This window comes from Pinus tabuliformis, chromosome X (genome assembly GCF_031772625.1).
Source record: "Pinus tabuliformis cultivar Carrire ecotype Pingquan chromosome X, CPIR1, whole genome shotgun sequence".
Lineage (NCBI taxonomy): Eukaryota > Viridiplantae > Streptophyta > Pinopsida > Pinales > Pinaceae > Pinus > Pinus tabuliformis.
This window is the reverse complement of record NC_142308.1, coordinates 1,199,973,567-1,199,987,082: the sequence shown is the minus strand read 5'-3', so window position 1 is coordinate 1,199,987,082 and position 13,516 is coordinate 1,199,973,567. Positions and strand designations below refer to the sequence as shown.

The 13,516-nt window shown below is 42.7% G+C and overlaps 1 protein-coding gene across 1 annotated transcript in view; it reads right to left on the bottom strand.

The window, feature by feature from the left end:
* LOC149144268 (aminopeptidase M1-like) overlaps nt 1-5,430 on the bottom strand; it is a 117,960-nt gene extending 112,530 nt beyond the window's left edge. Inside the window, 4 exon segments of the mRNA XM_089448166.1 lie at nt 3,128-3,230; nt 3,475-3,620; nt 4,588-4,864; nt 4,997-5,430. Coding sequence (XP_089304292.1) covers nt 3,128-3,230; nt 3,475-3,620; nt 4,588-4,797 — 459 coding nt within the window. The 5' untranslated portion in view covers nt 4,798-4,864; nt 4,997-5,430.
* Between the last annotated feature and the right edge of the window lie 8,086 nt (nt 5,431-13,516).

Here is a 13,516-nt window from a genome sequence, read left to right as displayed (position 1 = left end):
ATGAGATTCTTCGCTACAAGGACAGAGTCGTAATATCACCAACATCCACCCTGAAAAGCTGCATTTTGGCAGAATTGCACTCATCCCCCATTGCAAGACATTCAGGCTTTCAGAAGACATATGCTCGCACTAGAAGATCAATTTTTTGGACAGGCATGAAAAAGGACATCCTTACTTTTGTAGCGGAATGCGATGTCTGTCAACACCACAAAGGGGAGACAGTCAAAGCACCGGGCACATTACAACCGTTGCCCATCCCGGCATCTATATGGACGGAGGTTTCTATGGATTTCATTACAGGTCTTCCAAAGTCAAGAAACAAGTCAGTCATCATGGTGGTTGTGGACCGACTTTCTAAGTATGCTCATTTCTGCGCCCTACCCCACCTGTTTACACCGACTTTGGTCGCTCAATCTTTCATGGATCAGATCTTCAAATTGCATGGCATGCCCACTTCTATTATGTCTGATCGTGACCCGATCTTCACCAATAATTTTTGGCAGGAACTCTTCAGGCTACAAGGCACCCAACTAAAACTCAGTACTTCCTATCATCCACAAACGGATGGTCAAACTGAAGCCGTCAACAAATGTCTGGAAACCTACCTTAGGTGTTTCACTTCAGAAAAGCAACATCTATGGGTACAGTGGTTGCCTCTAGCTGAATGGTGGTATAACACCAACTATCATGCCACCACCAAAGTGACTCCCTATGAAGCAGTTTATGGTCAACTCCCTCCTTCCCCTACTTCTTATATCAAGGGGTGCTCAAAGGTACAAGCAGTGGATCAACTCCTACAAAACCGCACAACCATGCTCGCCCATCTTAGAGAGAATCTTCATCAAGCCCAAAACCACATGAAGCAATAGGTAGATTAGCATCGCTCAGAGAGCCAATTTCAAGAAGGGGATCAGGTATTTTTGAGGCTGCAACCATATAAGCAAACATCACTCAAAGACAACGGTTGTCATAAACTATCTCCAAAATTCTAGGGACCATATCAAGTACTTCAGCGCATTGGAGAAGTGGCCTACAAGCTAGCTTTGCAACCCACTGCAAAAACCCATCTAGTTTTCCATGTCTCATGCCTCAAGAAAGTGATTGGGAACAATTGCAGAATTCAAACCAGTCTACCTGAATTGGATGAAGAAGGGTCAATCTGGCTCCAACCTGAACAGGTCCTAGACACACGAGAACAGCACCTGCGTGGCCGCATGATCAGGGAAGTCCTCGTCAAGTGGAAAGACACCTCTCCGAAAGATGCAACCTGGGAACCAGCCACTATTTTTCAGCAGTTTCCGCAGCTTCAGCCTTGAGGACAAGGCTATTCTTAAGGGGGAGAGCATGTTAGGGTCCCACCCTAACCCCCTTATTTATGTAGTAGGATCGAGTCATAGTTATAGTTAAGTAAGGAGTCAATAAAGCCCATACTAATAATTGTAAGTGGTTAACCCGCAATTAATGACGGGACCACAGTTAGTTGCAAATGGGCCATGGTATTAGATAGATGGTATTAATAAGAACCATGGTATTGATCCATGGTATTGCATGTATGAGTCATATATAAAGGATAGAGACTCCCTACGAGGAGCATCATGACTTATTTTGTAATCGAGCTTTGCTCTATTGGAAGTTGTCCCCTCGAAGAGGCAAGTGAACATTGCTTTCTAAATAATAAAATACTTGCTCTTGTTTCTCACTATTCTATGTTCTGGGTATATTTCTTCGCATATTTGGTATTCTGGTAATTGTCTTGCAGGTTAAGAGCATAACAGCCACTAGGGCCAAACTCCACATGGGTCGTATTATTTATGACAACTGGTATTTTTATTAGATTCCTCCCTCAAAGAGGTGTAGGATTGATCTAAAGATCATCTGATTCTGACATGTACAAATGAAGATATGAATTTATTTATATTATGGACAAATTGTCAAGGTCGGCCAGCAAGCAAAACAGGGACACAACCCCCAATTCATCCTCAACGTTGCGTATAAAAAGGAGACCTCAAGTCATTTACACCATCATCTCATCACACATGTCTCTCCTCTTGTGATTGGGCACACTATCCAAGGCAATCTTCTCTCTCCACACGTGTGAACTAGGGTTTCTGTTTGCTACATTGACCAAAGTTGACCGAGCTGCTGGGAGGTTGTTTGACTGCATTGACTTGATGCGTTGACCTGTTTTGACTTCGGTTTGGGTGAGGAATCTCTATCTAAGCAGGCCGCAATTCTGGGCACAAAGATATAAAAGAAAAATCTCTAGTATGATCAAAAGATTTGTCCCAACCCTAAACACAACACTATATAGCAAGGGTCTTGTAAGCGAAGGTTAGATGCCTCCATGTACCTCATAAATTTGGAAACTAAGGGGGGGATACCAACTTCCTATTCTTGGTGCCTTTATCTAAAAGCATCAAGTAGAAGAAGGTGGTCATCATTGTAATGCCCAGTGGTGGGGGAACATGAACGAAGACGACTTGAGTCCAAGAGCCTCCCTCACGTATAAGGCCCTTCTCCAACACCATATCTTCCCCTCGATTCAAAGTTGAAGACAAAGCAGACATTAAGCCCTACAAAGTTGAAGTTAATGTTGTTGGCTTAATTCATTGGTTGTAACAACTAGTAACATATTTTAGTGTGGACAAAGTAGGAGAAGAGCGAAAGATAGCATTTGCCCAACTATGGCTAAAGCATCATGCCAAGACTTGTCGAGAACCATTGCAACCATTATAACCATAGACACTAACACCAAAGAAAAAACTTGGAAGCACATCCTACATTGAATACAAGGAATTGTAAAGGGATCCTAAGAAGAAGATCATGCTAGGTATGGATTCAAGAAACCAAAAGAGAGGAAATCAAATGTAGACAAAAAGATTAAGGAGATCAAACGTAGACGAAAAGATAACTTATAAAACAATGCAAAGCAAGGTGAACATGAGTAGCCTCCACCAGAGAAAAGAGAAGGAGATGACCAACTCTTTCATATCAAGATACAGGTCAGGAGGACAAAGGTGGATGCTCCCTTCAACTTCAATTTACAAGCCAACCTCATATTTACTATGTAACACTTACAAAAACTACTACTTCAACATCAAAAGCATGGGTATTTTTAATATTGTACCTTGTAAGAAGGTTCATCCCAGCAAGGAAAACACCTTCGAGCATCTGCTGGCTCAAACTGAGTAACTGCCATATTCCTTTTCTCACCATTGATCACATATGCACTGAAGCATGCAAGTCAACAAGTCAATTCAGCTACTTTTGGTTAGAAGTTTGTAGCATCCATAGCCTAACGTGAAAGTATAATCCATTGCCATAGGAGCTTGTGTCTAAAATTTAAATAAATTTACATTAAATTTTCTAAACAATAAAAATCTCTGAGCATTGGACTTTACCCTTCCAAAAAACTAAATTTTGGAAAAAAAGAAAAAACTAAAAATATGAAGAAAAATGAAACAACACATGTACCTTCGATAAAATCCCTTCATCTGATCATTCAGAGTACCCTGAAATTCAATGTCCAAAATTGTCTCATCATGTGGCAAGGTTTCATCGAACTCCAACACCAAAATCTCATCTTCTGCATCAATACTGACATTGGACGGATTTATCACCTGCATAGAGAAAACACAGCAGCAAGGGTCACTGAATACCATGTTCGTAGCATTCCGACATAATTATAAAGACCCTAACATCACCCTAATTACCCACAATAATATAGACAACGGTTTTTTTTCTTCCCTTTCAGACCAAAACAGTTAAATGGCAATTCGAGATCATGAAAGATACCATATAAAATTAAACTATAGGCGGAAGTATCTGCCTCTTTAAAGGTGGCTAAGGTGGCTACTGCTCAACACTTACTCAAAAGATGCTTGATCAAGTTTCAAAACTACAAGAGATATTGGGCACAATTCTGCCCTGTAAACAATAATTCAAACTTCAAAGTGAAAGCAATAAAGGCTGGCAACAGTTGGGATAATTTTCTTCATTTCAAGTCAAATGAAGATTGATCAAATCTGAAAACTAAAAGAGAGATTTGGCACAATTCCATCGGCATTTGGAATATGATATGATTTTCATACTTCTGTACGGGAATGGTATAATCAGAAGTATGCCTTTTGTCTCATAGACCTATTGGTGTTGGTATCATGGAGGCTAAAAAAATTTTATATTTATTCTATTATATTTTTCCTTTCCTATTTAAGGTTACTTCTACAAATACAAACACAGAGACTTAAATGCCAAATCTGAGGAGTGATTATTATGTCAAAATCGTCCGGGACTTACACCGAGGCTCATCAGTTCTTAACATGCTATAAGAACTTGTTATCCGGTGACAGACCAAACAAAGATAAAACCACAGCTCAGAACTTGATACTCCACCCAACACACCAGTGAATCAAGAAACCTTGCAAACTATGTCCATCTTAACATAACAGTATGTCAAATAAGATAAGCAGAAAGCTTTGTAATGAGCATAATAAAAATACCCCATTGTAATCTTTTTGTCGAATTAACCCCATTTACGAACTGTCACATAATAAATCGACAAAGCTTTAATTAGATGTTATTATTTACCTTCGACGAGGCAGAGCTCCGTAAATGGACGGAGTTGTTTGCAATCACCAAATCCGCAGCATTGAGGACGAGATATTTAGTATCTTGGATGACATTCAACGTGACGGCCAATTTGCCGTCAAATTTACAGGCATTCAAATCAGGCCTAAGCTCCAGATCATAACGCCGCGGAACCGCAAACTTAGGCAATCTCGGTAAGCCTTTAAACATCTTGTTAGCTTGGGTTTTAAACCAGCGTTTCCGTAGAACGCCCTGATCACCAACAACACCGCTGCAGCTGCACTCCAAACCAACATTTTTACACATTCATACAAACAAAACAAAAATATCCAAAATTATAGATCTTCAAATCAAACAATACACGCTTGTAAAACCTATGTGGATGAAGGCCTGTAGAGGTTTGACAAACCTATAAAAGCAAAGTTCACCAGAGGCGTTGCGAACTCAGTTAACTGGTCTTTATTTTCTGCCCCAGACAGGGGTTTTCCAGGTGATCAGAAGTTCTTCGTGCGAATTTAGTTTAGTGATCTTTATTCTTTGCCCCAGACAGGGTTCTCAAGGCTCAGAAAACAAATGACGTGACGAAATAAAAATTTCAAGGCTCAGAAAACAAATGACGTGACGAAATAAAAAACCGATTGACGTGACGAAATAAATGAAAGCCCGACCGACAAAGAATATGTTTCAGAAGTTCTCCGAGTTTTAGAAGACCAGAGTGTTGAGTAGGTTAAACGGAATCCTTAAAGGTGAAACCTTGATCTATATATAGCTGGCTCAGCCGGACACTATGACGTGCAGTCTCCGATCCAGTATTCAAAAATGTGAAGGAACCCATGATCGGACTACCTAAAAGGGTTTGAACACGGGTTCGGGTTCAAGTAATTTTATAATTTTTTATTATTATTAATTTTAGTGTTATTTTTAAGTTACACATCAAATTGATGCATGATAAAAAAAAATTTATCAGGTAAGAGATTTATCTCTTATTTTAGGGGAGTAATTTGACTATTAAATTTATTAATGGATATATTTTTTATTTTTTTTATTTTGAAAATAAAAATAAATAAATAAAAATTAGATAATTAAAAATGAAAATAAATAAAAGTTAGATAATTAGAAATGAAAATAAATAAAAGTTAGATAATTAGAAATAAAATAACTAATAAAATATTGTAATATTAAATGAAATCAATAAAATTAAAAATTAAGAAATATGATTAATTAATATAGTTTATATATATAATTGTTTATTAATATATATATTATTTTATAATTAAATTTATTAAAATATGTTTTTAATATAATAATAAGTGATTTTAAATTGAAAATCTAGAGGAAAAAAATATGATTTATAAAAATGGAAATAAAATTAAAAAAAGCTAAATAAAAAGGAAATAAAATTAAAAACAAAAAATTAGTAACTAATATAAATAGAAGTTACTAAACATCTTATAATAAGACCTCAACGAATTACCATACAAATAAATAAATTTAATAACAATAAAAATTAACAAAAATTGAATTCCCAATGTTAAACTATGGATAGGCGGCACAATTTTTTTGTCAAAGACAAAGTAATACATAGTCAAAGCAAATTTGAATGCCTAATACCATGGTATAATAATAAATAGTTTTTTGGCTTTTTAAACTCTATGATTTTAAAGTAATGCATGGTGGGACGTAAATTTGGAAAAACATTGAGAAATTTGCTCTCCTTCGTTTGTTGCATCGCACTAGGGTTCCTGTGAAACCCTGAATTCTTATGTTGCATCCCCATGCCTCTTCTGTTAGTGTTGCCTCCACATAGCGTGCTAAGTTTATTGCCCCATGGATGGGGCCGCCAAGGGGAGGGGGATCAGCCCCCTCCTTCTAATCAATCCTCACGGGAGCTATGAACCCGGCTTCGATACTATCGCCCTCAAATTCGGGAAGGAGCGTGCAGGCAGAATTGCCAATCCTAGGGGCACAACGGCAAGCAAGGATGAAAGGTCGTTGCCTGCAGGAAGCTAATAAGAATCCAAAGTTGGTTATCCCCCACAATCGTCTGGAACAATCTCGTCAATTTATGCAAGATCATGCAATTATATACAATTTTATGGGCATTTGGCCGCGGGAAACGGACATCCTTCGCTAGATCCAACTAAAATGGCAACCCAAACCTCCTTTTGACCTACGCCTTAGGGCCAAGGGATTCTTCACAGTAATATTCGAGGAGCTTGAAGACAGGAAACGAATTCTGGATAATGGCCCTTATTTCATGAACAACGTTGGCCTATTCATGAGGCACTAGGAACCCTATTACAACCCTGTCAAGGAACTGTTCCTTACTGCCACGATTTGGGTTCATCTCTACTCCCTCCCAGAGGACTTCTAGGAGTTGGACATCCTGGAACTCATAGATAATTATATTGGTAACTTTGTTCAAATCTTTGAAATTACACAGTATAAACGATTCTCGTCATACGCCCGCATTTGTGTATACATGAATATCTCTCAGCCCCTCCCTGAGTTTGTCGAAATTGAATACCAAGACAAGTTATGGTCCGAGCCCTTGGACTATGAACATGTGTCGTTCAAATGTCATTTATGCCACGAACACGGTCATCTCTTCCGGGACTGTCCGCAACAAAACCAATCAGTTGCCCTGATTCGTAGTCTGGATGGATTCCAAGAATTCTAGCGTCGACGCCCCCCTCCAACCAAAGTTCTCCCCTCTGCGAGGTCATCAAAGCCCCTGCATGCTTCCACCAGTCGTCCAGTTGAACCCCAGCCTATGCCTGCAGGGCGCTCAGCCTCGACTTCATAGCCCCCCTCTATCCAACACTCATAGCAATCGCTTTGCCATCCTCACGGAGTTGTCAGGATCAGAGGAGAACGTACAACCTGAAGCCCTAGGAACAACCCCACAGGCTCGCTCAGTTATGGAAGTAGAACAAAATCTAGAAGCGGCAAAAAGTAAACAGTCAAGCAAAAGGAAATCCCTGAAAGCCCAATCGAATACGAAGGAAATCCTCCAAGTCCTAGCCCAGGTCCACCAAGTGCTAGAACAAGATGTGAAACTGGAACAACTTCACTCAGATGAGAAAGTTTTGGTTGCTTTCCTTCGAAGCTGGTTGAAGGATGGCATAGCGGACATACCCCAGGATTAGGTGGACCAGTTCCATAAAATATTCAAAGAATGGGAGAAATGCATTGCTATGGTAGAACCTCATAATCAACTTGCATTACTACCACGGGACGGAGATCAACCCTCGCAGCGGCTAGATCTCACCTCGAGCTCTAGGAAAAGAGGTCGGTGACCAACGTGGGAAGTGATCCGAGAAGCAGGAGCAATCTTGGTGAACTTGGGACAAACCAATGTCCTGACATAATATTACCAACGATCTCTCCCTCCCCCTTCCCAATGAAGCTGATCTCGTGGAATATTAGAGGCCTCAACTCCAAAGGGAAGTTGAGGTACCTCAGAAACATAATTCAAAAAGAAAAGTCAGATATAATTGTTCTACAGGAAACTAAGGTGACTATGGATAGACTACAAGAAATTGCCAGCAGGAGTTGGCCTTTGATAGAATGCATGGCATTGGATGCACGAGGTAGTGCGGGAGGACTGGGTATCCTCTGGGACCTCATATTTGTTTCCTACAACAAATGGGTAGCAAGTCCCCACACTCTCTCAGGTCAATTTGAATGTGTGGGCTCAATGGAGAAGGTTTGGCTAACTAGGGTATACGGACCCACGGTGCCTGGTTAAAAAGATTGCTTCCTACAGAGCTTGAGAAACCTAAAGGATTTAGTGGAGGATCCAAACTGGATAGTGGTCGGGGATTTCAATCTCATCAAAGAGCTCAGTGAGAAAAAGGGAGGCCTAAGAAGACTGGATCAGATGTCAGTGGCCTTCAAGGAAACCATCCAAGATATGGGGTTGGAGGACTTGGAATTCATAAACGGTTGTTTCACTTGGAATAATCGAAGAGGCGGCCCCACCCAAATTACCTCAAAACTCGACTGTTTCCTTCTCTCGAAGAATATTCTACTTTAGGATTTGTTTTTCTAGGCTGAAATCCTTTCGTGCATGGGTTCGGACCATTGGCCGATCTGCTTGGATATAGATCTGCGCATGGACCCCCAGAATTAACCGTTCAGATTCGAATCCTTTTGGCTAGAGAACCCTGATCTCATGCCCAAAATGGAAGAATGGTGGCAAACTTCTAAGGTCACAGGTCGAAACATGATGGAAACCTTACAGCTTAAGCTCAAAGAGCTTAAAGGGAGACTAAAGAATTGGAACAAAAATGAGTTTGGCAACATCCATTGGAATAAGCGTCGCCTTCAGGAGGAAATGAGCACCCTTCAGTAGCAAATTATTCTAGATGGACACTCTGAGGACCGCATCGCCCAAGACGGGCAACTCCTGATAGAGTTAGAAAGGAGAAGGAAGTAGGAGGAAATTCTATGGAAACAAAAGTCATGGGTCCAATGGTTCAAGGAAGGAGAGTGAAACACTAAATTCTTTCATCGAACGTTGGTGCAACATCGTCACCATAATCACATCTTTTCCATCAATAGCCTTGATGGTCAATGGCTGGTGCAGCATGAGGAAATCTCAGAGACCCTGAATGAACATTTTAAGTCCCTACTCACGGAGCCAAATGTGGACAGAAGGGAATCCATCTCCCAAATCCAACAGCATATTCCACACATAATCACAGATGAGAAAAATGAAGTCCTCATGCGCGAAGTCTCCTTAGTCAAAGTCGGAGAGGTGGTGTGGTCGCTTTTGTCCAACAAGGCCCCCGACCCTAACAACTTTACCTCCGAGTTATTCAAAGCTAGATGGAAATTTCTCAGGGAGGAGATCTGGGAGCTTGTGGAATATTCCCGGCGATCTCAATGGATTTGGGTAGGGCTGAATGCAACTTTCCTCGCGCTCATCCCAAAAAATGGTGCCACCTTGGAACCTAGTGGGTTCAGACCCATAGCTCTTTGTAATGTAATTTATAAAATCATCTTAGGTATCTTGGTTCGTCGGCTCAAACCCCTACTCCACGGTATTATTGGCCTGGAGAAAACTGGTTTTGTGGGAGGAAGATAGATTATGGATGGAATCTTGGTTATGCACGAAATGGTGCACTCCGTCACACCCTTCCGAGTGCCAGGTATGATCATCAAACTAGATCTTTCTAAAGCTTATAATCATTTAAATTTGGATTTTTTGTTGTCTATTTTGGATGCATTTGGGTTTTCCCCAACTTGGATCGGATGGATCAAATCCTTGATATCTACTCCATTCTACCCAATCCTTGTAAATGGAGCCCCATCTCGCCCCTTCAGGGGTTCCCGAGGCATTAGACAGGGTGACCCCATCTCCCCCTTCTTATTCATTATTGTCGCTGAAGGGTTGGGTCAACTCATAAAGGTTGCTTCAAATTCTCGGGCCCTCTTGGGCATCCGCATCTCATAGGCAACCCCTCCGGTGACCCACCAGCAGTTCGTAGATGACAATATGCTATTCGAGAATCCAACACTGAAAGAAACTAAGTAGTTTGGAAAAAATTTAGATACCTTTCAGTTGGCCTCTGGCACCTTGATAAATGGTGAAAATTCGAACGTCTTCTTCTTCACCACACATCTATAAGTTCAAGCTCATCTGGCTAAAAAAATGGGATTTAGAATTAGGAAGCTCCTCGGCACCTATCTCAGTGTTCCTATGGTACCTAACTCTCTGAAGAATAGCACCTGGAAGGAAGTTCTCTCTCGTATTGACAAGAAACTGTCTAGCTGGGCCTTCCATGCTTTGGACTCAACCAACAGGTTAGTGTTGTTAAAGGCAGTCCTTCAGGTTATCCCATTGTACCAGCTATCGGCTCTCCAGGCCCTAGCAGCACTTACGGATAATTGCCAGCCAAGTTCCACCGTTTTCTATGGTCATGGACCCAGGTTGGCCGTAAATGGGATTTGGTGGCCTGGGAGAAATTATGCAAACCCAAGATCCAGGGTAAACTGGGGCTCAAAGATTCGAAGATTCTATCCTAGCTCCTCAATGCAAAAGTGTGGTGGCAATGGATTCAAGGAGGAAAGAGTTATGGAAAAAGATATGGGTAGCTAAATATGGAGTCGAGGGCTGGAAAAACCCTCTCCACCTTCATCCTGACCTCCCACCAGGTTCATCGATTTGGAACAAAGACAAGGCTCAACAAGATTTTATCCGGCAACATGGCTTCTAGGAAGTCCGGAATGGAAACACAGCTAAATTCTGGGCTGGCAGGTGGATGCAGTTCCCCAGACTTGATCAAAATCCAAAGTTTGCAGGTCTTCAAGCATTCACCTCTTGGCTCGGTGTGACCAAGGTGCGGGACTTTTGGAGTAACCCTATGTAGGATTCAAAATGGCGTGAGTGGAAACCCCCTGAAAATTGGCCTCCTCATGACCCTCCTTTGAACTGGAAGGCCCTTCTTTTGATTCTTTGCCAGAGACCGATCCTGAATAATGGGGAGCCTGACAAATTAAGATGGGGGTATCAGCAACAAGGTGGATTTACTCTTAAGGAGGTGTATTCACTAAAATATGTGGGCGACCTAGAGCCAGACCCTCTCTGGAAAAGGATTTGGTATTCGCGCCTATGGCCAAAAGTTTCCTTCTTCTTATGGTTGATAGGGCATGGTAAGCTACTCACGTGGGACAAAATATAGAAGAAGGGCTTTTTCGGCCCATCTTGTTATCCTTTATGCCGCACAGAGGAGGAAATGGTTGATCGTATGTTGAACTTCTGCCCAAAGACTATGGAAGTCTGGCAATTCCATGCAGAGGTTTTCGGTCTCTCTGATAGATCTATAGCAAGTTTGCGGGGTTCTTTAGACACATGGAGATGAACCCGATTTAAAAACCCAATAGTCAATCGTTCCTGGTGCATGTCGCAAGGATTTGTCTTGTGGAATATTTGGAAAGGAAGGAACATGGCATTCTTCCACTCAGAAGAGTTTCGCCCAGCCAAGGCTTAGCACACCGCCCTCCGGAACCTTAAGGAAATGATTTCGATCTCCCCATGGTCGGAGGAGGACTTGATGGCAGAAGGAAGGAAGCATGCTATTTTGTTAGCTCTCGGCATCACAAGGGACTCCACATCCACCCCCACTCATCAGTCATTACCTTCCTATGTCTCTTCAGAAAAGTTCACCTGTCCGCTGTTGGGATTTTCCAAACTCAACTTTGAATGGGCTTCAAAGGGGATCCTCCATGATGACAAGGGGCAGGCAAGGAGATTATATGTTGCCTCTTATGGCCACACCACTAACGACGTGACTGAGTATTTAGCTTTGGACCGTGGCTTGCAGCAGACATGGGCACCACGAAGCTCCAGGTCACTGCTGATTCCTAGATTGCTATATCCATGCTGCAATGCCTCATCAATGGTCCCCCCCTGTCAAAGGTCATCAAGATTTGGCGTCTGGAGCTTATAGGGGAACCCATACTCTCAAGACTTTCCTCCTTCGATTACTTAATAACAGAGCAAGTTGACCGGGAAGGGAATAAAGCAACAAACAAATTAGAAAATTGGGGATGCAAGCTTCAGGGCTAGGACATCTCCCAAGCGTGGCCTCCCTCCATCCAAAACAAGTTTCTGGAGGACCTGCGAGGAATTTTGGCAAAGGATAATTCTTCCCCGATGGGGGTGAGATCAGGACAACACGTGAAGTTTGCCTCCCACGTGTGAAAACAAGTGGATACAATGGGAGTGGCGGGCCTCCCGGTCCCTTGACTTCTTTGCATGCACCGGGAGAGGTACCGTCTTAATGTCAGTCGTTCGTGTGAGCAATTATTCAGCATCTGTGTGTGGGGGTGGCAGAGTGTTAAGGCAATGCGCGATGAATGCACCAAGCATTTGTCTCTGCATTCAGATATGGTGTTGGGAGTTATGGTGGCTACCGGGAAGGAGGAGGAAGTGCCGAAGGTTGACGTTCATTAAAAATTGAATGTGGTTGCTTGTTGTGGAAATATACAGGGGTAGTGGGCTCGTTTGGTCCTTGCAGCTAGGAATCCTGGTTATTGTTGGCGGAAGGAAAGAATGAGTGCGGAAGAAAAACTCTGGCAGTCTAGAGGTAACCTATTCTGCCTCATTCTTACAGGGTGGTGGAGCTCGTCGGTAAGGAAACCATGTTTCTGGAGGAGGAAGCCCAAGTGCCCCTACTCTAATAATGATTTCTGGTGTGACAGGGCCTGGTGGGTTCACCTATGGTTTTTGGCTGTCGAATTTGGTAGGTGGTGGCCGATTTTGTGCTCGTCTCAGGACGGAAACAACTCCCCTATCCTTGGGTGGCGCTCCATCATTGGTGGTATTCTGGAAGGTGGAGGTGTCAGGATTATCTAGTGGGGGTGGTCCTTCGTGGGTAGAAGGAGCCATCTTGGTGAATTCGTGTTATTTTGGGTGGTGTTGCTTGGGTCTTCTGTCTGCAGGGAGTGTTCTTTCGGGTGGAAAGTCTGGTGTTTGGTGCATGTTCAAAGCGTGCCTCCATTGTGGGAAGCTATGAAACCGTTGATGCAAAGGGGTTGTTCTTCCTCCCTTGCCTCCCTTGCTTCTGAAGGGGTGACAGACTAGGCTCTGGTCACAGTGACGCCCCGTCGGGGTGGCAAAACGAATAGGCGTGCGTGGAAAGGCAATGTAGGTGTAAGAAGAAGCCGCAAAGGTGGCAAGCGAGGGTGAGCAGAGGTGAAGGGCCGCACAGCCGTGGGCAGAGTCACAGGGGCATGCAACACCCGTGGCAGTGGCGCAAAGCGTGGGTTGGCAACACCCGAGGCTCAGGAGGGGCAGGGTCTCCAACACTACTGCCTGGAGAACTGTCGTGCTCTCATTGCTAGTTTGATGGATAGGGTGGATGTTGCAGAATGATTTTGGCGCAGGGATCATGCGGTGCAAATGACCTCTCTAGAGCGG